Source organism: Sceloporus occidentalis, unplaced genomic scaffold (genome assembly GCF_023333645.1).
Source record: "Sceloporus occidentalis isolate IW3139 unplaced genomic scaffold, rSceOcc1.0.p SCAF_12, whole genome shotgun sequence".
NCBI classification, from domain to species: domain Eukaryota; kingdom Metazoa; phylum Chordata; class Lepidosauria; order Squamata; family Phrynosomatidae; genus Sceloporus; species Sceloporus occidentalis.
Window position 1 is genome coordinate 12,052,804 of NW_028316992.1, and position 21,682 is coordinate 12,074,485.

The 21,682-nt window shown below is 38.8% G+C and overlaps 1 protein-coding gene across 3 annotated transcripts in view; it reads left to right on the forward strand.

The window, feature by feature from the left end:
- The window catches only part of CTNNA1 (catenin alpha 1), a 92,235-nt gene that overhangs the window by 60,214 nt on the left and 10,339 nt on the right, over positions 1-21,682 (forward strand). For all 3 annotated transcript variants that reach the window (XM_089478071.1, XM_089478069.1, XM_089478068.1), the window contains 5 exons: positions 2,018-2,110; positions 3,775-3,931; positions 12,228-12,428; positions 16,124-16,275; positions 20,220-20,330. In XM_089478071.1, coding sequence (XP_089334197.1) covers positions 2,018-2,110; positions 3,775-3,931; positions 12,228-12,428; positions 16,124-16,275; positions 20,220-20,330 — 714 coding nt within the window. The remainder of the gene's footprint in view (positions 1-2,017; positions 2,111-3,774; positions 3,932-12,227; positions 12,429-16,123; positions 16,276-20,219; positions 20,331-21,682) is intronic.

Here is a 21,682-nt window from a genome sequence, read left to right on the forward strand (position 1 = left end):
TCTTTTGCCACACGAATTCCATCATATCCTTATTCCACCTGTTAAATGGGGCATTATTTAAGATTATTGGAAGGTTCTGAAGGGAAAAAAACATTTTCGGTGGTAGGACCATCTTTATCGTCGCTATTCTGCCAACCCAAGATAGATTTAATTCCATTTCTCCAAATCCCTTTTAACCTCTTTTCAAATCTTGTCATAATTATTATAGAATAGGTCTTTATTGTTAGTTGTTAGTGTGATACCCAAATATTTCACCACCTTTTTAATTTGAAATCCTGTTTTCACCCTCACCTCTTCTTCTTCTTTCTTTCTTAACTTCATGGACATCAATGTTGTTTTGGAATTATTGATTTTGTATTCTGTAACTTTTCCATAGTGTCTTAAGAATTCGCATCAAAATTTCTACACTTTCATTTGGCTCTGCAATTGTTAAGACTAGATTGTCGGCATAGGCCCTTAATTTAAACATTTCATTACCCACTTTAACTCCTTCAATTAGTTTTTCTTTTCTAATTACATTTAACAGGATCTCTAACACTATTATAAATAGTGGGGAAAGGGGACATCTTTGTCTCACTCCTTTATTTATGACAATTTTTTCTGTTTTTTCTCAGTTAGTTAAAACATTAGCCTCTTGAGAAGAGTATATTTTTTTGAATCCAGGCGAGGAAATTTTATTCAGACCTTCTCACCATCCACAAGTGTAAGATGAGGCATCCTGACTTTCAGACTCTTAAGCTAATGGAGTTTCAGTTGACACATAGTGTATATTTATTAACAGCTTAGGTAACTGAGCTAGTTATCTATGTTTCCATTGGGAGAAACATTCAATACGTTATTCTTGTAAAAACAAAATGGTATGTACTGACCAGAATTTTGACTTCTTTTGAAAGAGTGCTGCTAAAAGGAGGCAATTTTTCTGCTACTTCTGGAGGGATGGAACACAGTGTTCTTGTCTTTTTCTACTAGTTTTACATATTTCTCTGCACAAATGTAGGCTTTAAATAACAAGCTGTCACTCACCTGTCAGCTAATAACTATAAAACATTTTAGAATCCCTCTTCAGAGAACAAGTTCCAAAATATAGAATGTTTTCACTTAAAAATAACATCCCTTTGTGTGACCTTTCATTACTCTCCCAGAAAGCAAATAGAGTGACTTGTCTCTAGACAAGAGCCTGTTGTTAACGTCTTCTGCACCAGTTGGCAACAATATATTCTGTAGAAAACTGGAATGTAAATAAAATGTTTGCACATGAGTAGAGGAAATTCATACATAAGATTATTTTTTTAAGAAGTCAAATATTACATGAAACTTTGTGGCTAGAACTCTGAATGCAACTTTCGATAATCTGTGAGCCTGCTAAATGTATATACTACTTTCACTAGCTAGTTGAATGGGCCCATAATACAATGATGCTGAATAAAAAAATAACATTGGCCTGTTACAGACAGCCAAAATAAAGCTGCTTCGAGTCACAGTGGAGGTGTGGGGTTTCAATGATGCATGCATCCTAAGAGTCCAGAAGCCACACCAAAGCCACGCTCCAGTCCTTAGGGCTGGAGCGTGGCTTTAGTCGACTTCTGGACTCTTAGGACGCATGCATCATTGAAACACCATACCTCCACTGTGACTCGAAGCAGCTTTATTTTGGCTGTCTATAACAGGCCATAGTTTTTTATAAGGTAATCGTTTTCCTTATAAGTCATTTTTACTTAGTATATTAGTCCAAACTAATACGTGTCTAAGAAAATAACTTGAGCTCCTGAGCATTAGAGGTTGCCATTGGTTACTATAAATACAAGCTTTTAGTATGCTCCTAACTCTAAATGTTCTTCCTTTGTAATAAATTGCCTTGGCAGTTGTTATCACTAATTATAAAAAGTATGTGAACTGTAATTGTTTCCCTGTGAAAAGTGATTGGACATAGAAAACTGAAGAAGGCAGCTTTGATTCCAGAAGCAATTTCATACAAACAAGTGTAGCTTCCTAAAATACCTTTCATTTCTGTGTACAGGTTGCCAATTTGGCCTGTTCTATCTCTAATAATGAAGAGGGTGTTAAATTAGTGCACATGTCAGCAAGCCAGCTTGAAGCGCTTTGTCCTCAGGTAAATTATATGTTTGATGCATACATTCTGTATTACATTTTATGTGAAATGTGGAGAACATATATAACTTCTTTTAATCCATACAGTACTATTTTGCCTGTTGAGATCAGTGATGTCAGATTTTCTAGATGGTTTATGGAGATAATTTTGATGTTTTGATATAACATAAAGTGGAGGCACACTTAGTGGCTGTATTAGTTGTTAATACCAAAGAGGTTATTGTTGTCAGACATCTGTTACACATCACTTCTGTCAGTCGTTTCTTAATAAGAAAATATACAAGACGACCACGTTTTCATTAAAAATCACATGCAAACATTGAATTTCAGTCTTGCTTGTAAAAGTATAACAAGCTTAAAGCTATTAACAATTCATAATGTTCTGGAGAGATTTGTCAGGAATAAATGCTTCATACAGTTTTTAAAAACTTCTATCTTGACTCTTTAGTATAAGGATGAGGAGTGTGTGACTTTCCAAATGTTGTTAGACTGCAAGTCCTGATAGCACTAGCCAGCAGAGCCAGCATGTATGTGTCAGAAGGGTCATCTGAGGTTTTGGGGTTCAGTTTAAATAATATACTGCTAATACTCCATTATTTTCCTTTCTATTTAAATCCAAGAAAGCTGTTAAAAGTTCTTACTTTGATGGTGATTGATGAACAAATTGAAACTTACAACAGTATGACGCCTGGTCAGCTGAAAAGCAGATGAGGGAATAGATTTCAACCTGTCAAGTTCAGTGTTTTAATATATTCATGGATTCAGCCCTGGATTTACTCAATTTTTAACAGAACAGTGCTTAAGTTACAACAATGCTCAAAGATACTTTTGCAGTTAAGACTAGAGCATCAAACATGCCCATTCCTAGAATTATTGTCTCCAACATCTATGACATGAATTCACTCATTTCATGTGTTGTACATGGTATTGGCTGCCTTTGGAATTTTAGCTATTCATATGAGCAAGACCGAAGTTTTCAAATCCCTGGAAGAAGCCTGGCCAACCTCTGGAGCACATTTGGCAGAACCTTAAGAGACGTATCAGGCTATCAAGGGAAGACAGACTAAGCTTGTCCAAGCTGGCTTGTGTCTTTTACGCAGATCTGCAAATATGTTGTTATTAGTTGTGAACAGCCTTTTTATTGGATTTATTTGTTCTATCACATTTTCTTAAAGGCTTTAAAAGAAACTATTGTTGCATTTTTATTTATTTTTGGCCAGATTGAAAACCATTTGGTGAAATATGGGATATAAATTTAATAAACAAATCATGATATACAGTCGTCCCTCTTTTTTCATGGGGAATGCGTTATGGATCCCCTCGCAAAAATGGAGTTTCGCTCCATTGGCTTGAATATAGACGTGCACTCCATTCATTCTCCCTCTGTTCGTCCCTCGCACATATGCAGGGGATGCGAGTTCAAAAACCACGAGAACAGAGGGAGGACTGTACTTTCACAGTTGCAGTTTTAAACTTGCCTTGAGCTAACTCTGTCAAGCTTTTTAGCCAAATTGCACTGTGTTAGACCCTGTTACACTCCACCCCAGAGTGGGATTACTAATTAAGTGGCTAGTTAGTCTAATAGAATAAAGTGCATTAAAAGTAGCTAATACTTCAGAATTGGTAAATTCAGAAATAGGGTATGAAGTTTGCTTTGCATTACAGGTAATTAATGCAGCATTGGCTTTGGCTGCCAAACCACAAAGCAAGCTAGCTCAAGAAAACATGGATATGTTTAAAGAACAATGGGAAAAGCAAGTGCGTATACTGACAGATGCTGTGGATGACATCACTTCAATTGATGATTTCTTGGCAGTATCAGGTAACGGGATCAGTTTTACTAAGACTTCTTTCATATTGAACTTTATTTTTTGTCATACACTGATGTTGTCTTTGAGAATTCTGTGAAAGGCTTTGTTTTCTTGCTTTATTTAACCTGTCAGTGATATGCTGACATAGCTGTTACATCTTTAGAAGTACAGCTCCTTATCTTCATTTTGGTTTATACAATGGGCCTTCAGTATCCACAGGGGATCCATTCCGGAACCACCACCACCCCACAGATACCAAAATCTGCTGGGGCTCAAGTCGCATAGTACTCAATGGTGATGCGGCCATGCGGCCATACCACCATTAAAAATAATAGGATTTTGCACACACACCACCGGCTCCCGAAGACCTTCTCACCATGGTGGGGGCCGACTCTTCCTTCTGTTTGTGCCGACACACAGTTACGGATGCCCTTTTTTTCTTCTCTTTCCCCCATTTTTCCTTCCTCCCCCTCTTCCTTCCTCTTCCTCCTCCTTTTTTTCTCCTCTGACTGCTGCTGCAGCTGTTTTTCCTTCATCCCTCCTCCTCTTCATCCTTCCTCTTCCTCTTTCCCCTTGGCAAGCACTGCTTTCATTCTTCTTTCCTCCTGCTCCTGCTCCTCTTCCTACCTCCTCCTCTTTTTCTGTCGTCATTGGAAGAGCAAGATAAGAATATAGTTTTGCTAACTGATGGATAAAGGTTAAAATTAACTAAGTTCCAAAACACTGCAGAAACAATCCAGTTGAAGACCACTTTAATTGCCCTGGCTCAGTGCTAGGGAATCCTGGGAACTGTAGTTTATTATGGTCCCAGAGCTCTCTGACAGAGAAGGCTAAATGTCTCACAAAACTACAGTTCCCAGAATTCCCTAGCATTGAGCCAGAGCACTGAAAACAGTCTCAAAACTGGATTATTTTTGCAGTGTGTTTTGGACCTTTGAAGACAGAAGAAAAGATCAGGTACCACTGACTGCCTCCTCAGAGACCACAACTAAAAATCCACTAATGCTGACCCACCCCACCCCCCGCAGGTTGCAGTCGGAGAAACAAAATGTAATGGAAATAACCATTTGACTGTGAAAGAATGTCTCTGTGGGGTCGAGTGAAAAAGCCATGAGAAAAATATTTTTAAAAACGAGAGTGATTTCACAAGGCACTTTATAAAAGCCTGCAAAACATTAAATACCACAAAAATGTGGGAGGCCAAGCAGGGTACCCACATGCATTAAAAAGCTGGGAAAAACTTATAATACAGAAAGATTGAGACAACAGTTGAGTTAGCTTTTCAAAAAGGAACTGGATCTCAAAAGAAGAGAGCGGCAAAATTGCCGACTTTTGCTTCAGGCCAGCATTTTGGAAACGGGCATTCCAATCCAGGAGGTGGGTCTGAGCAGCAAGTTTGGGAGTGAAGCACAGCATATCTTGATTGACATGTTTGTGGAGAACAATGAAAACAGGCTGATTCAGGACAACTTAAAAGCCAGGGAGTTATGTCCCACCTTTTTACATTATATAAACCATGCAGTGACAGAGAATACAGGTTAGATTCATGAGCCAGTTAATATCAACAGAGATGCAATTCATCAATAGAAAACGATTTCTGTATACAGCAGATATAAGAGAATCAGTTAATAGAGAAATAAATAGGATCGTTAACAGGAATGCAGTATCTTCTGTGGAAGGAACTTTCATGCCTTTTAGTTCAATGAATTGGTTTAATCCAGTGGTTCCCAACCTGTGGATCGGGACCCCTTTGGGGGTCAAATGACCCTTTCATGGGGGTCGCCTGAGACCATTGGAAAACACCTATTTAATTACAGTTATGAAGTAGCAATGAAAATAATTTCATAGGTTTGGGTCACCACAGCATGAGGAACTGTATTAAAGGGTCGCGGCATTAGGAAGGTTGGGAACCACTGGAATCAAATGGGATGGATGAATTGTTTACAAAAAACAGAGTTAAATGTAATTAATTCCTGTCATAACATAAATATGCAATTAAGTGGCAAAGGTAATTCACAAATACAATATAAAGTACAATCGTCCCTGGACATTCGCAGCTTTGACACTCGCAGTTTTGATTATTCGCGAGGTCAGGGCCAGCTGCATGTTCACTCCCTTGGGGGGAAAAAGCCCAGGAGGGAGGGAGCAGCCAGGAAAGGTGTGTGCACCAACCTCATCCCTTTCCCAGCCAAATAGTAGCCTTTCCCCAGGCAGCTATCCATCCTGGAAAGGGGTGTGGGGGGATCAATCCTGCTCACCTTTCTAGGAAGGATAGCTGCCTGGGGAAACATCCACCTAGGAAAGGGATGGGGAGCCAGTTAAAGGGACGAGAGGGCAGGGAAGAAGAGACCACGCGTGAGCTCCTGCTTTTCTTGCCCCACCCACCCACCCATTCCTTTAACTGGCTTGCGGGGAGTTATTTGTGGTTTTTACACATTTGCAGAGGTATTGTGCCCCTAACCCCCATAAATGTGGAGGGCCTGTTGTAGTTAAGGGAGATAAAGTAAACAAACAAATTTGTGGAAAGTATTGAGTCAAAATGAAAAGAGCAGGTAGTTAGTGTTCTTGCAGGCAGGTAGTGTTGTAGAAAACCAAAGCACATTGAAGAAGACATAGAAGCCTCAGAATCGAAGGTCTTGCATATCTGATGAGCAAAGAGAGGATGTATCTGAGGAACATAGCTTATCAGTCTGAAAGTGAAATATTTTCAACTAGATTATTTGATGCATAGAAATTAAAAATATGTTGAGAAAGTTGCAAATACTAACTAATATTAGATGATAAGGGAGATGCACATCAGGAAAGAGGTAAGACAGATAGTGATAATAAGATAGCATCTGTCATGTGGAAAGCAGTACCACCAGGCATGGAATTCCCATTGCCAGAAATGTTTTAAATAATTAATTAATTTAGATTTTGAGTCTCTCTTGAATACAAGAAGGCTTCAGAGTTTTACTGTGTGGGTTAATGCATTTAGAAAAGAGGATATAAAATGTTTAAAAATACCACTGGTGGATGGTTCTATTTCATCGCGTATTTCTCATGCAGGAGTCTCAAAAGAGAGCAAAACAGTTCTGAAGGATGTTAATAAGCATAGGCTTGAATCTGTGGTTAAAAGATCTCATGAGGCTCCCACTTTAGCAATACGTTCCTTGGTAGCTGGTTCTATATTTCCAGGAACGATGGTTTTTGGAAGTACAAGAGCTGAATATGCAGTCATTATTTAATGCATTAATAACTATTCAGAAGGCTCTTCAGTTTATAGCAGATGCAGGGCATGACTCTGTAGCATTTTCAGCTAGAACCATTTCAGCAACAAATATAGAAAGACTTTTTTAAAATTGTGGCATTGGGAAGTCGACTAGAAATCAACAACTAATCTTGCATATATGCTGTGAATGCATATGTGTTTTTAAAAATGCTAATAGTAATTGTGTGTGTGTGTGTAAAAGTTTGAAGAGAGATGTGCAGATAAAAATTATTTACAAAAGGCTAGGAGGTCACTCACTTTTCTTTAACTCTCTCTTCAACTTCACCCAATCATGGCAGATAGAACCACCATGAAAACTAAATACAGTCAGCCCTCAATATTGGTGGATGATCAGTTCTGGACCCGCGGATACCAAAAAAATTTGCAGCCTCAAGTCCCATTAACATCAATAAACAATAATGTGCACATGGCCATGTTGGTATGGCTGCATGCATATGCTGCTGTTGACATTAATGGGGTGGGGCCATCCGCAGATGCTCCAATCTTCAGGTGGTTAGCCTGCCAATACAGAGAGCTGGATGTACAACTTGAATGTGTACAGGTGGCTTTAATACTTGCTTTTCCTTTTAAAAAGAGAGGAAAGAAGAAGAGCTTAATTTTGCAAGCGAGACTAAATTGCAGGCCCTTTTCCCACTTGTCACATGGGTGGAGATATCATGATGAAGAAGGGCAATGAAGCATTGTGATAAAGTCACTCAGTGAACTTACATTGGTGTTAATAAGCTTTTGCCCACTTTTTTGGTGCTTTTCTGCCTTTACAGCAAGGATGGTTGTAAAAAAGCACACACCGACACACACTGCCCATTATAGTCCTTGAGTTCACTTTTAAAATGTAAGTATACGGAGAGTTTTTATGTATATTTAGTTTGGGTTTAAACAGAGAATGGAGATCCAGGTTTGTTTTTTAAAAAAAGTCCAGGTATTTTGATTTATTTTGCCCCCAACTCATAAATGGCTCAAAACCACTCCAAAATACATCAGTTTTGCTCTCTATCTCCACCTACCTTGAACAGAAAGCCAGAAAAAAGGCTGATAATGAAACAAAGTGACTTTTTGTAATAGTTTTGTGGTGGTTTGAAGGTTTTGGATTTATAGGGATGCGGTGGCATAGTGGTTAAAAACGCCTGTTCTGATGATCGTAAGATCAGAAGGTTGGCAATTCAAGGCCCAGGTACTACATGATGGGGGGAACTTCTGTCACTAGTCCCAGCTTCTCCCAGTCCTTTTTCCCAATCCTTGGAAAGGATGCAAATGCAAGTAGATAAATAGGTTCCACTTTGGTGGGAAGGTAACAGCGTTTGAATTTTTTTTTCACCGAGGAAAAAATTAGGGGGCCTATAGGATTTTATGCACCAATATGACCTACTGAACATTGGTCCCTTCCACCTCTACAGTTGTCCACCACACGATAAAGCAAAATAGAGAAGGACTGCTTTTTGAAGAGTTTAAGCATTAAGACTTTTCATCTTCACTGCCCATTACAGAAGCCTAACAGGCTGGGGTCTTGTTACTGAGAACGGGACAGAGTTGAGAGGAAGTCTGCAAGCTTGGTTAGAATGCCCTACCTGATGGGAATTCAATTTCACAACTCCAGCCAGGGAGGAGGGCTGATTTGTAGCTCTCTCATTTGGATTTGTCACTTTCTCCACTTCTCTGTTATCTGTAGTTCATCTACCCTTCTAGTCATTCCACATGGGGCCAAACATCATATTTCATGAAGATTTTAGTGCTGTGCTCAATTCGGACTTTTGTCTGCTGTATAGGAGTTGAATAACATTGACTTTGTTTGATCCAAGTTAATGGTACATGACAAGATATGGGAAACCTTGTGCATTATTATGGATGCCCTAAGCATCCTAGCTGGAAATTTTTCAAACCAAGTGATGTGCTTTTTGAGAGATGGCCAAGAGGATCTGAACTAATTACACCCTTGCATTGAGAGATCTAATAAAGAGTGGCAGCTGTTTAAAGCTACTTCACACTAGTTTTTCTGTGTAGAAATTTCCTTGTAGCTATTTTCATGCAGGGAAAAACCATGCATACCATCACTGCAGTAAGTAGCATTATTGTGTGCATTCCTGTTACTTGCTCATGGCAGCAAGCGTGCTAAGCATCAGGTTGAGCTTGAGAAAAATGGTTTGAGAGCTGTCTTTAAATATCCAAAAGGATGTCAGGTAGAAGATAAGAGTGAGTTTGTTTTCTAGAATTTGAACTAGTGGATTCAAAGTGCAAGAAAAGAGATCCTACCTAAACATTAGGAAAAAAAATACTGATTGTAAAATCTGTTTGACAGTGGATTAGACTGCCTTGGAGAATAATGGAGTCTTCTTCATTGTTGTTAATTGTTGCTTCATCAGCTTTGAATTATGGTGAACCTATGAATAAGAGACCTCCAAGTGAACCTGTCATCAACTCAACTAGCCTAATCATCAGCTCAAGTCTTGCAGACTCAGGGTTGTGGCTTCCTTGATTGAGTCTATCCATCTGTAATGTGGTCTTCCTCTTTTCCTACTGCCTTCTGCTTTACTTAGAATTTTTGTCTTTTCTATTAAGTCATGTTTTCTTATGACATGCCCACAGTATGACAGTTTCACTTTAGTCAGGCTTAATTTGCTCTAGAACCTATTAATTTGTCTTTTTTAGCAGTCAAGGGTATCTATAGAACTCATCTGCAGCAAATTTTTAGTGACTTGATTTTCTTCCTACAGACTGAGTATCCCTTATCGGTAATTCCAAAATCTGAATACTCCAAAGTCCAAAAATTGTCCCCATGTGTGACTAAGATAGGGGTTATGCAGATGGGCCCGAAAGAGCAGTGTGCAGTCACGCCAGCACAAATCATGCAGGGTCCACAGCTAGCGTCCATGCCTGGCCCTAATCCGGGCTGCACCCATGGTCCTCAATCCAGCTGCCGGCAAGGAGCAGCTTTTTGCCGCTCCTTTTTGTGCTGGCTCTTCAGGGTCAGTGTGGCTTCCAGCCATGTTCAGGGCGTGTGTTGTGTAAATGCCCCACCCCCAACAGGTATACTATTGGTTGCTGATGATTTATTTCTCCCAAGTGCCATGAGTGGAACTTCTACCTCACTTTCTCAAATTGTGATTAATCTTCAAATGATTCTTTCCTTGAATGAAGAAATCTTCATATCTTTCTTCCTGACATCCTTTCATCTCTTTTTGCATCTCCTCTTCTTTGGAAGTCTCTAAACAGAGGTTAGATAGGCATATCTTTGGGGCATTTTAATTGTGCTCCTGCACAGTAGGAAGCTAGCTCTTTCATTCCCTTCCAACTCTCCTTTTCTATGAGTACATGATTCTAGCTGATCATGTTTGTTTTTTCTTTTGGCAAACAAGCTTATGGGATCCTTATTCAGGACAGCTCATGACTTCAATTGTGTAACTGTGCTAGCTAGTATGGGAATATCAGGTGTGATGTCAAGGTGATGTCTGACATGGTGTCCCAAAGTGGGCATATTCCCCTGCAAATCTCCATGCAGTTCAGGTTGTTGGAATTTTCATTCTTTAATTCTAGGTAGTACTCAGCAGACAAACAAGTACAAGAGCTGCTGTATTTGTGGGAGGGATGATAGTAAAGGTAACAGTAATGCATCCCACCTGCATTTGGAGTAATTCACCCTCTCCCTGCCCTTTGCCAGGAAAAGGAGACAGATGCTCTGATGTACATATAAAATTACAAACCTATGTGTGTTAAGTGATGCTTATAATTTATTTTATTACCTGCATAGGCTTATAGCCTTAATTACTCTGTGTCTATAGAGGGGAATGTTCTCCTTCTCTGTACAGGCTCTCACTTCCTTCAGTAATGAATTCTGTTATTTTAGCAGGAGCGCTCCAGTCTTTCCACTTTAAAAATGTGCAGGGATGTTTGTGACCATTAAAAAGATGAGGCTGAAAAAAAATGACTTTTGTAGGCTACAGGTGGGAAGAGTTCTATCCTTTGGTGAAGCCAGGGAAGTTTCTGAGACTGGGGAATGCTAGACAACAGAGGACAAAGGAAGAGGTTGAAACTTTGAGTAACTGAATGAAATTTACCATATATACTGGACTATAGGTCGACCTTGGCAATAGAAACGTCAGCATCTTCATCTTTCTAGGACTATATACATTCTTCAGATTCCTGAGTGAATATGTGCAGTAAGGAAACAAGATTGTGTAACAATCAAATTGTTAAGTGTCTTTGATTTCCTTGCTGTTCTTGATTTGCTGCAACATCAGACTATACAGAATTTTAGAACATTCACTGGGAAACACCTTAGTCCATACCCACATCTTAAATAAAATTCATTTTCAACTGCTGAATTGTTACCTTTGATTGCAATAAAAAAATGAGATAAAATAGTCTCTTTAACTACTATGTTTTGTTCTTATTGGGCAGTAATGTCAGTTCCTGTTTCTTTGATCATCGTGGAAAAGCGGGATAAAAATAAAATTTATTATTATTATTAATACAGTCGGCCCTTCTTATACACAGATGTCTTATACATGGATTCAAGCATCCACAGTTTGAAAATGTTCAAAAACAGTATAAATTTCAAATATCAAACCGTGATTATCAATTTTTTATAATGGAAACCATTTTGCTATGTCATTATATTTAATGGGACTTGAGCATCCATGGATTTTGTTATCCATGGGAGATCTTGGAACCAAACCCCAGCGTATAACAAGGGTCCACTGTAGTCTTAACTAACTTTAATCTAGTTGTTGTTGTAGTATAGCTTCAGATCAGTGATGACCCTAAAGCAAACTTATCATGGAATTTGCTTGCTAAGCTTTGTATAGAGGGGCTTTGCCTTTGCCTTCCTGAGGGAGTGTGACTTGCCCAAGGTCACCCAGTAGGTTTCCATGAAGGCGTCGGGAAAGTCTGGTTTCCACAATCATAGTCCAACGCTCAAGCTACTATACCACGCTGGCTGTTGTGTTAGTAGTAATCTTAGATTTTTTTTCTTAATAATATGCTTGTATTAATTTACACAGATTCTGGGCAAAAAGTTACCTTCTTTCTTTTTTTACCACCAGAGAATCATATTTTAGAAGATGTAAACAAATGTGTCATTGCTCTCCAAGAAAAAGATGTTGATGGTTTAGATCGCACTGCTGGTGCAATTCGTGGTCGTGCAGCAAGAGTAATTCATGTAGTCACTTCTGAGATGGATAATTATGAACCTGGGGTATACACAGAAAAGGTTTTGGAAGCAACAAAGCTGCTGTCAAACACAGGTGAGGCAAACTGTTTCAGCAGGCATTTGATTTGGGTACTTAACAGGTTTAATACTATCTTTGCACAGGACATTTGAAGAAATCCACTTGTGTCCATTGAGAGAATTGGATCTGCCAAAGGAACAGATTGCTTGTCCAAGTGCAGCTTTCCAAAATCTGCTCTGAATAAAGTTAAAAAAAAACTTTATAGTTTACTATTGGAGAGAGAGTTGGAAGAAGAAATAATAAAGGAAAGTATGATTCGATGGGCACAAGATATAGGCCATTCATTAGATTACCAAGACTGGCAAACGGCATGGAGGGAAACACATAGCTTTACAGCATCACAAGACCTGAAGGAAAACTACATGAAGATATCAAACAGGTGGTACTTAACCCCAGTAAAAATAAAACATATATATAAATTACAAGATGTAAAGTGTTGGCGTTGTAAGAAGGAACCAGGTTCACTTTACCACATGTGGTGGACTTGTCCAAAGATCAAAAAATTCTGGGGGGAAATTCATGTAACTGTGCAAAAAATGTTTAAAATACAAATTACGATGCTACCAGAGTACTATCTGTTAAATATGACATTGGTATTTGGTAATGAAATAAGAAAGAAATATTGGAGAATCCTATTATATTTAGCAACAGCGGCTAGAATGGTTTTAGCAAAAAAATGGAAAAGTGAAGAACCACCAAGTTGGGAAGATTGGATGTTGAAGTTACAAGAGTTAAGAGAAATGGACAGATTAACAGGTATGATAAGAGACAAGCCACGAGAAAGGGCAACTGAAGATTGGCTTCCTGTGGTACAGGCTTGGGAAGTCAACTTTGGAATTAGGAAAGATATAATGAAATAACAATAGTAATGGGAACAATTTAAGTTTAAATTAGTCTCTTCTTCAGGGGAAATCAGGGGATCTTTTTTTTTCCCCTCTTATAAAATGTATAAATTCAAAAAGTATTGGAACTGTATGTCGAAACAAATGTAAAAGATTATAAGTAAGAAGAAAATTTATGTAAACTGAGTATGAATAAGTGAAATAAAGGAAATATTCATTTTAAAAAAAAGAGAAAAAATCTGCTCTGAATAGTTGGAGAACTATAAAGCAGACTTGGAAGTTGAAAAGGGATGGAGAGGACCAAGAAAGAGTCTGCTGCACAAGCAGACACCTGCTTCTGCAATTTTGGAAGGCACTAAGGTGTTGAAGGCACTAAGTAAAGTTGCATGGATGTGTCTGGCCTTGGAATGAGTCTGGTTCACCTGCTTCACTGCTTAGTTTATGTCAGGGCTGAGCTTTCTACAAACTCCCTAGACTGACCTTTTTTCTGGCCAATAAAAAAGATGAATTGCTTCCTCTGGAATCCAATAGTTCACCTCTTAAATATGTTTTGGGGAGTAGTCTACAATAACATCAAAACTCTTGGTGTTTCCTAACCAAAAATGGACATCTGACTGTTTCTGTTTTGTGTTCTTGTTGTGTGCCTTCAAGTCGTTTCTGACATATGGTACCCTAAGGTGAGAGTATCACAGAGTATCACAGAAAGTATCTGGATAAGAGTGTATGACTTGCCTGACTTCATCCATTGGGTTTCCATGGCGGTGCAGGGAATTGAACTCTGATCTAGAGTCATAGTCCTACACTCAAACCACTAAACTGTGCTGGCAGTCTGTACAGTCCTCAAAGGTTCCCAGGGGCAAAACATTGGCCCCCAAAATCACTGAAGTTGTCAACTCCTGGTTTCTGCAGGCTTCCTTAGTGGTTGCATCTTTTAATTAAAAGTATTATGATGAATTAGCAAATTGTAAATTAACTAATTAGCTAAATTTGCAAATTGTAAAATCTGCTACTCTTGTTCACATAAATATTTTGTTCATGTCATAGGACTGTTATATTCCTAGAGCACTAAAATATACACTGTTTTGTGTTAATGATGGACTTATGCTTAAATGAACTTAGATGCATCTTTTCTCTTTTTCATATAGGTTGTTTGTTTATATTATATTGTAATCACTGCAGTATTTAATTCAATCATTTATAAGGAACATAAAACCTTGCTACTAAAGGGATTTTGATTTCTACAAGTGAATTATTTAACCTTTAAACATTCGTACTAAATCCCCTACTCAGTGCTTCCCTCAGTGCTGCAGGCAGTACTGATTCTGGTGTGACTGTATTTACCCTGAAAAATACATACATAAGCAAGGGAGAGAATAGGGCCACTGCTTCCTCTGTCTCAGTACAGAACTTGATTCTCCCCCCACCCCACCCCCAAAAAGTGTCGCTGTCAAGTGAGGAGTGGAAGATTCTTGGACTAAGCCATGAATCTGTGCCCTCTTCGCTAAATTCAGCTGATCTTGGGCTCGTGGAGCTTATCTAATGCCCTTGCCAGGGAGGTAAATACACCATTCATTATAGCATCAGGTTGTTGTGGTATGCCTTCAAGTCGTTTCCAATTTATGGGGGCCCTTCAAGTCATTTCTAATTTATGATGACCCCAAGGCTAATCTGCCAAGGGGTTTTCTTGGCGAGATTGATTCAGAGAGTTTTTTGCCTTTATCTTCCCCTGAGGCTCATAGCCTGTGACTTGGCCTCCACCGTCATAATCCAATACTCAAGCCACTGACCACACTAGCTCTCACTACACCACACAAGCTCTAGTTATTCTGATTGTCTGATGCAAATTCTAATTCTGATTGCTATGTTGATAAAATATTTTCTTGGTGCTTTGGTTAGCACATTTTGCCCAATACCAAGGCCTAGTTTTACTCTTTCTTACTCATATCTGGGATTGACATTTAATGCGATCATTTAAAAACTGCCCTAATCATAATTTAAAATGCATGGATTGTAAACTGTAATCTTTAATAATTAGAAATTTGACCTTAATTTTGAAACCACTGATTTCATTGTGCCCTTCATTCCTTGTGTCTTTAAGGTGTTAGATTTCCCCTGAGGCCCATATTCCATACTCTGTTAAACTAATTCTGCATCTGTTGCATTGGCATGCTTACAATCTTCTTGCACTACTTTTAACACCTGGTGTAGTCTGAGTAACATACTGTATGTATAAACCATATTACCTCCTAGCAGAAACCTTCTGATGTGCATGCCAAAAAAGGATATACAAAGCCAACATTAATCCAGCTATGCTTGCAACCTTTAGGGCAAGGTTGAGAAATCAGGGGTTAGATGACAACAAGAAGTAATCCTACTAGTGCCTCCAGACACGCATCATTCAGACACTTTTCTCAAGGTGCTGCACCTCATTCAGGGAGCCTCCTTTGTTCTGCTCACCTTCTTCAACAAGGTGTGGGAAGGGTAGGGAGAAAGAAATGAAGGCACTGACTGGAGGAACATTCATCAAGGTTGAATAGCTATTCTTACATCCCTTTCCACTTTCTGCAGGCTAAGCATGTCCCTTTCACAAATCTCTCTTAAATCCATCTTAAAATCTATCTATCTTTAAAGTCCAAGACAGGGAGACCTGGTGGGCAGTATTCAGCTTGCAGGCCAGATGTTTCCCATCCTTACTCCATAGTGGTCAATTTATTCTGGGAAATGAAATAAACCAATTTAGACATAACTTTCAAATGAGGACAATATTATACAACCAATGTAGCTAAAAATGAAAGCTACTTAGTGTCAATGCAAAATCTTTTTCTTTTGTATTTTGGTTCTAAATTGTTTTTCCTGTATGTTCTTCAGTAATGCCACGTTTTACTGAACAAGTAGAAGCTGCTGTAGAAGCACTGAGTTCTGACCCTGCTCAGCCAGTGGATGAAAATGAATTTATTGATGCCTCACGATTGGTATATGATGGAATTCGTGACATCAGAAAAGCAGTACTGATGATCAGAGTAAGTGAATCCATATTTGATGAAATAGCATTATCTGTTCTTTTAAAATACTTTTTAAAATATCAAAACACATTACAGAACACTAAACATCTACAATGTACACTGAGTAAAAACAGATTTCTCACAATAACATGTAATAATAGCTCCACTAATCCTATGCATATTTGTCTAAAACTGAATCTTCATATTGGTTGGATAATTATACTCCATATTTCACCTATTAGGTGCATATTGGTATGCAAACCATGAATGCCTTTTAACCATTTTGGTCATTTTCCACACTTTTAACCACAAGTCAGGTGTCGTTGCTTTATGGTAATTACTAAAGGCTTAATGTAATAACGATGCAAGTCCAGGTTCAAAGCATTTCCATTGGTTGTCTCAAGGGATTTAATCCATTGTTGCTTTCATAAATAATTGCCACAATCTGTTTCATGCTGAATTGTCATTGACAAGTGTTCATAAGCTTCAGTTGGTACAGAACATGATTACCTGTTTCTATTACTGTCATCTGTAGTCTACTTGTTAAGCATACTTCCAAGGCATCTAAAAAGTAATATTGGAGTATAATAAGGCATTACCACATAATTATCAAATATAATTATCATCATTAACAAAATCTTCCTAACACTATAGTTGGTAGTCACTAGTTTTGTGTTGGGTCAAGTGAAACATGCCAATACATGTCTCTCACCCCAATGCTTATTGTGGCAGGGTGGAGGAACACTAAGGGAACTGTATTTGTCCCTTGTTGTAAGCCTGGACCCTATTTCTATTTGATATATAAAGCCATAAAGATTGGAGTACAGCATAGTATATCAGGAGCTCCTTTGTCCTATATGAACCCTCTCCCTCCTAAGAACTTGATCCATGTATCAAATTTCAGCCTTACTTATGGTTTGTATATAAAGCAAGGCTTCTGTGTTGTAGTTCTTCTGTTGTAATAATCTCTTCAAAGAAGTAATTTAAATGATCTGTTTGCCTTCTTTCTCTATAAATGTACAGTGGCTTTTCTAGAATTTTCATTATTCGGTTGAATTATATGAAGTCTTTCATCTGATTTTATCTATGTTGTGATAGTTTTAATTTAAAAATACTGTATTGTCTTAACCCTTTAAGAGTGAGATAAGTAGGATAGACGAAATGGAACAGAAGTGCTACATGAAATGATCAAGGCATTTTAGAAGACTCTTGTGTCAGGAAGCAAAAAGTCATCTACTACATCAGGCAAGAGAGAATTAAGAAGACCTGTAAAGCTGAGATTGAAAGCTAGTGTGGTTAGTGGTTTGAACTAGGACTCTAGACCAGGGTTTGGATTCCTGCTCAGTCATGAGACCCAGTGGATGATCTTGGGCAAGTGACACTCTCTCAGCCTCAGGAAGGCAAAGGCAAACCCCCTCTCAACAAATTCTGCCAAGAAAACCCCCATGATTTAGGTTGTCATAAGTCAGCAATGACTTGAAGACACATGACAGAAACAACAAAGCTGAGATTGCCTCTAATGTTCTAGGAAGCAAATTTCAGGAGACAAAACTGTTTGTTTCCATTTGGCAGAAATGAACAAATAAACCAGAAATGGGTAAATTATGGGCCATTGGCAGGATGTAGCCCCTAAACTCCCCAGAACCCCCCTCTTTTTTTTTTCCAGGAAAAAAAAATTCTCACAAACAATTGAAAATGCATTCCTTTTCATCTTTCAAGTCCCCAACATGCTTCAGAAACCTTCTAGAACCCCCCAAACCAGCTATAATCCCAGAGGGGAAAAATGCTGCCAACCTATATACAGAGATCTGGGGGCTTTGTTGCATCAATGTGATTTACTGGGTGGGTGCAGAGGCGAAGATTGACTCTATCCCCTTCCCCAGTTGCCCACTCCAAAATAGACTATTACATGCAAATTTCTTCTATTTTGGAGGGGGGGGGGGGGGCTGTGTTGAAAGACCTAATGATTGATGAAAGCATTTCCATTTAAAATACAAAATTGAAGGAACAGTAGAAAGCTTTAAAAACAAGGGTAAGAACAAAGACATCACAGATATCTGAAATTTTAGCTAATAGTTTTCAGGCATTAGGCATTTTGAAGTGAAGCATGAAAACATTATGCATTTCATAGTGCAGTTTAAATTAATCCACTGCATAATAACAGTATAAAAGTGAGGGTGAGAAATTTTTATCTGCTAAGACTAATTAACTACAGGACAACTGAAGGAACTCTTTCAGTGCTTTCATAATGTACCTAACACTGAAATATAGATCTAGAATAAGGAAGCTACGCGCATACTATGACCTTCTGGGGTATCATGTCCATATAGCCTATTTCCAGAGCTGATTGGCATGCATTTTCAACAGGACTTATGAAGACTGCTGTGTGTAGCCTTTTCCACCCCCAAAATGATACATGCTATCATGTAAACACATCGGTCTATCATGTAGGCACTATACTTTTCAGAGAAGTCATACCAACATGGCAAAGGGAGAATAACATGAATCAAACCTGATAATTAAATATAATAGCTATAGATTTCAGCAGCAGTACATTTTTCTGCCAGTGGCTGACTTATTCCTAACTGCTCCTTTACGACTAATGTTTTCATTATTGGGTTTAACCAAGCACAGAGGTTCCCCAGGTAAGCAAGACTGGAGAGTGATCTGTACCTATTGCATGTGTGCTACCAACAGTCTCAAAAGTCAAAGCTAGTATACAAAGGAAAGAAAAGGAAGTTGGTATCCTTTCACCTGCTACCTTCAGCATCATCATAACCCAAGCATTCATGCCAGCAGGCCATGCCTCTCAAACATGGCCTTGAAGCACATGTTCTAGTGTGCATGAGTAAAATGAGAAGTTTAGGATCTAGAGTAGGACTGAGAAACCTTTTTCCTGTAAATATCCATGTCACCTCAAATCCAGCCTGTTGTCATAGTGGGCATGGCCAGACTGAGAAGTGGTCAGGTCTAGAGGCAAAAATAGGTGGAATTATTAGCCACTCATGACTTCCAAGCACACAGAAAGCAAGCAGTAGACAGTTCTGTTACCATTAGAAATGAGCTGTATTGTATTTAAAAATGAGCTTTTAGTCTCTCTCCTCTGTTTCTACACACACACACACACACACACACACACACACTAGCATTTATCATTTAGAAGCAGTTGATCCAACACTCTCCAGCCACTGCCTCCCCCGCCTCCAGTGAGGTGGGATAAAGAGAGATCCTTTTTATTCAGCACTTTCTTTGCTATTTCCCTCTTCTCATTGGTTCATAAGTACTACCCTTTTATTATAATATTTTATTGCAAAAATATTTTAGCAACTAAAGAGGGTTTTGCTTGAGATAAAGAGTGAAAAGTAGTATTTGTTAGGAAGGTGAAGCTGCTGAGAAGTGGCTACCACACCAAGGTCACTACAGGCAGCTGAGGCATTTGGACTCATACCCCAGAGTAGTTTTCAGAGAAGTAGCCATGTTAGTCTTACAGCATAAAAAGCAGGAAGGAAGGAAAGGGTTAAGACATACCCTTTAAGACTATCATAGAGTTGGAAGAGACCAGAAGGCCATCCAGTCCAACCCCCTGCCATACAGGCACTACCAATCAAAGCATAACCGACAGATGGCCACCCAGCCTTTGTTTAAAGACTAAGGAAGGAGACTCCATCACTCTCCGAGGAAGTGTGTTCCACTGTCGAACAGCCCTTACTGTCAGGAAGTTCCTCCTAATGTTGTCTTTATTTCAAATATGTAAAATGTTCTTATCCGTCCTTTCAATAAAACTACTCTTGGCGCATCACAGAAATGTAACACCTGTAATGACTGCGAAACATTTTATTATCAAGCTTCACAAATATGAAATTACATGTTTAGTTTGCATTCCAAAATTTACTGCATTCTAGTGTTAGTATTTCTGAGAGGTTTGTTCTTGTGTTTTATTTGTGTTTCAATTACTTTTTTAGACTCCTGAAGAACTGGATGATTCAGACTTTGAGACAGAAGACTTTGATGTCAGAAGCAGAACAAGTGTTCAAACTGAAGATGACCAACTTATCGCTGGCCAAAGTGCAAGAGTAAGAGCAACAGCTTTGCTTTCACTTGTCCTTATTTCTATGAGAATAACAAGGATAAGATACTGTGCTAAAATCAAGAGATTAGCATTCATCTCTCCTTTTTACTAAAATATTTTGAAGACTGGGAGTATGTTCTTTGCTTTTGCTCTTTACTAATGTAAATATGTATACCTTAGAGCAGGAGCAGTCCACTCTAGATGTTTTGGCCTGCAACTCTCATATCTCTGAACCTTGGCCATGATGCTTGGAGCCTATGGGGCTTGTAGTACAAAACTTCTAGAGGGCATCAGGTTGCCTGCCTCTGACATAGAGCATTGGTTTGGATCCAAAATGGGAAAGGTCTGGCCCATGGGCTGTATGTGTTAAGGAAAATGCAACATGGGATATACAGTGAATGAAATAAAACATGTATGTGAGAGTCAGGGTGACACAGCAGAAGCAATTAGAAGCCACACAGGTGTAAAAGGTAATGGAATTAACAAGTCCTAAATGCCAAGGACAGAAATGCAAAGTGGATAATTGAACACACCTGAGAATTGTTAAGTGGTCAAGGCTGAGATGATGAAATCATTAATTGTGGGTTGAACCAAGAGAACCAATGAGAGTGGATGTACACGCCCACTGGGTGGAAACAGACAACAGTGGGTGGTATTTTGCAATGACTATAATAATGGCTATGAATCCCAATGTATTTTGTGGGTAGTAGTGGAGGAGTATTGGATAGTTTTGGAGCTGTATATAGTAGAATAAAGTAGATCTTTTATATAAGATTACTGAGTTGTCTGGTGTCTTGAGTGAAGAAGATACAAGAGCCAGCTGGATCCTGAAGAAGTGGGAAGACTTCTGTGGAAGCAAGAGTGAGAAGGCTTGGAGAGTTTGTCAGGGTCTTCAGCCTATTCTCTGTAACTCTGCTGCTTTAGAGCAAAGCTTTAACCACTGGCCAAAACTGGTCAGCGCCGGTGCGTAACAAGGTGGTGAGTTCGAGCCAGAGGTGAAGAGCAACAACTTCCATCATCCCTGACAGTATGTAGCTCCCAAGGACTATTCGGAGGGTGATAGACCCCCAATTATTATTATTATTTTAAAAAATGGAAAATTTACAAGACTGCCACAAAAATGTGGCTATTTGGGTCTATTTGTCATCCACAATCCCAGAATGACCCATTTTTTGCCAAAACCAGGTGACTACTTGTCATTTCTATCTTGACTGAAACAAATTCATGGGGCCCATCCCAGTGCAATTGCCTCACATCTGACTTATGTCTGTGCCTGACCTTTCATTAATGTTCCCACCCTGTCTGAATTGGGGGTCTGGATTAAATTTAAACTGAACGAAAATAACGATGCCTCTC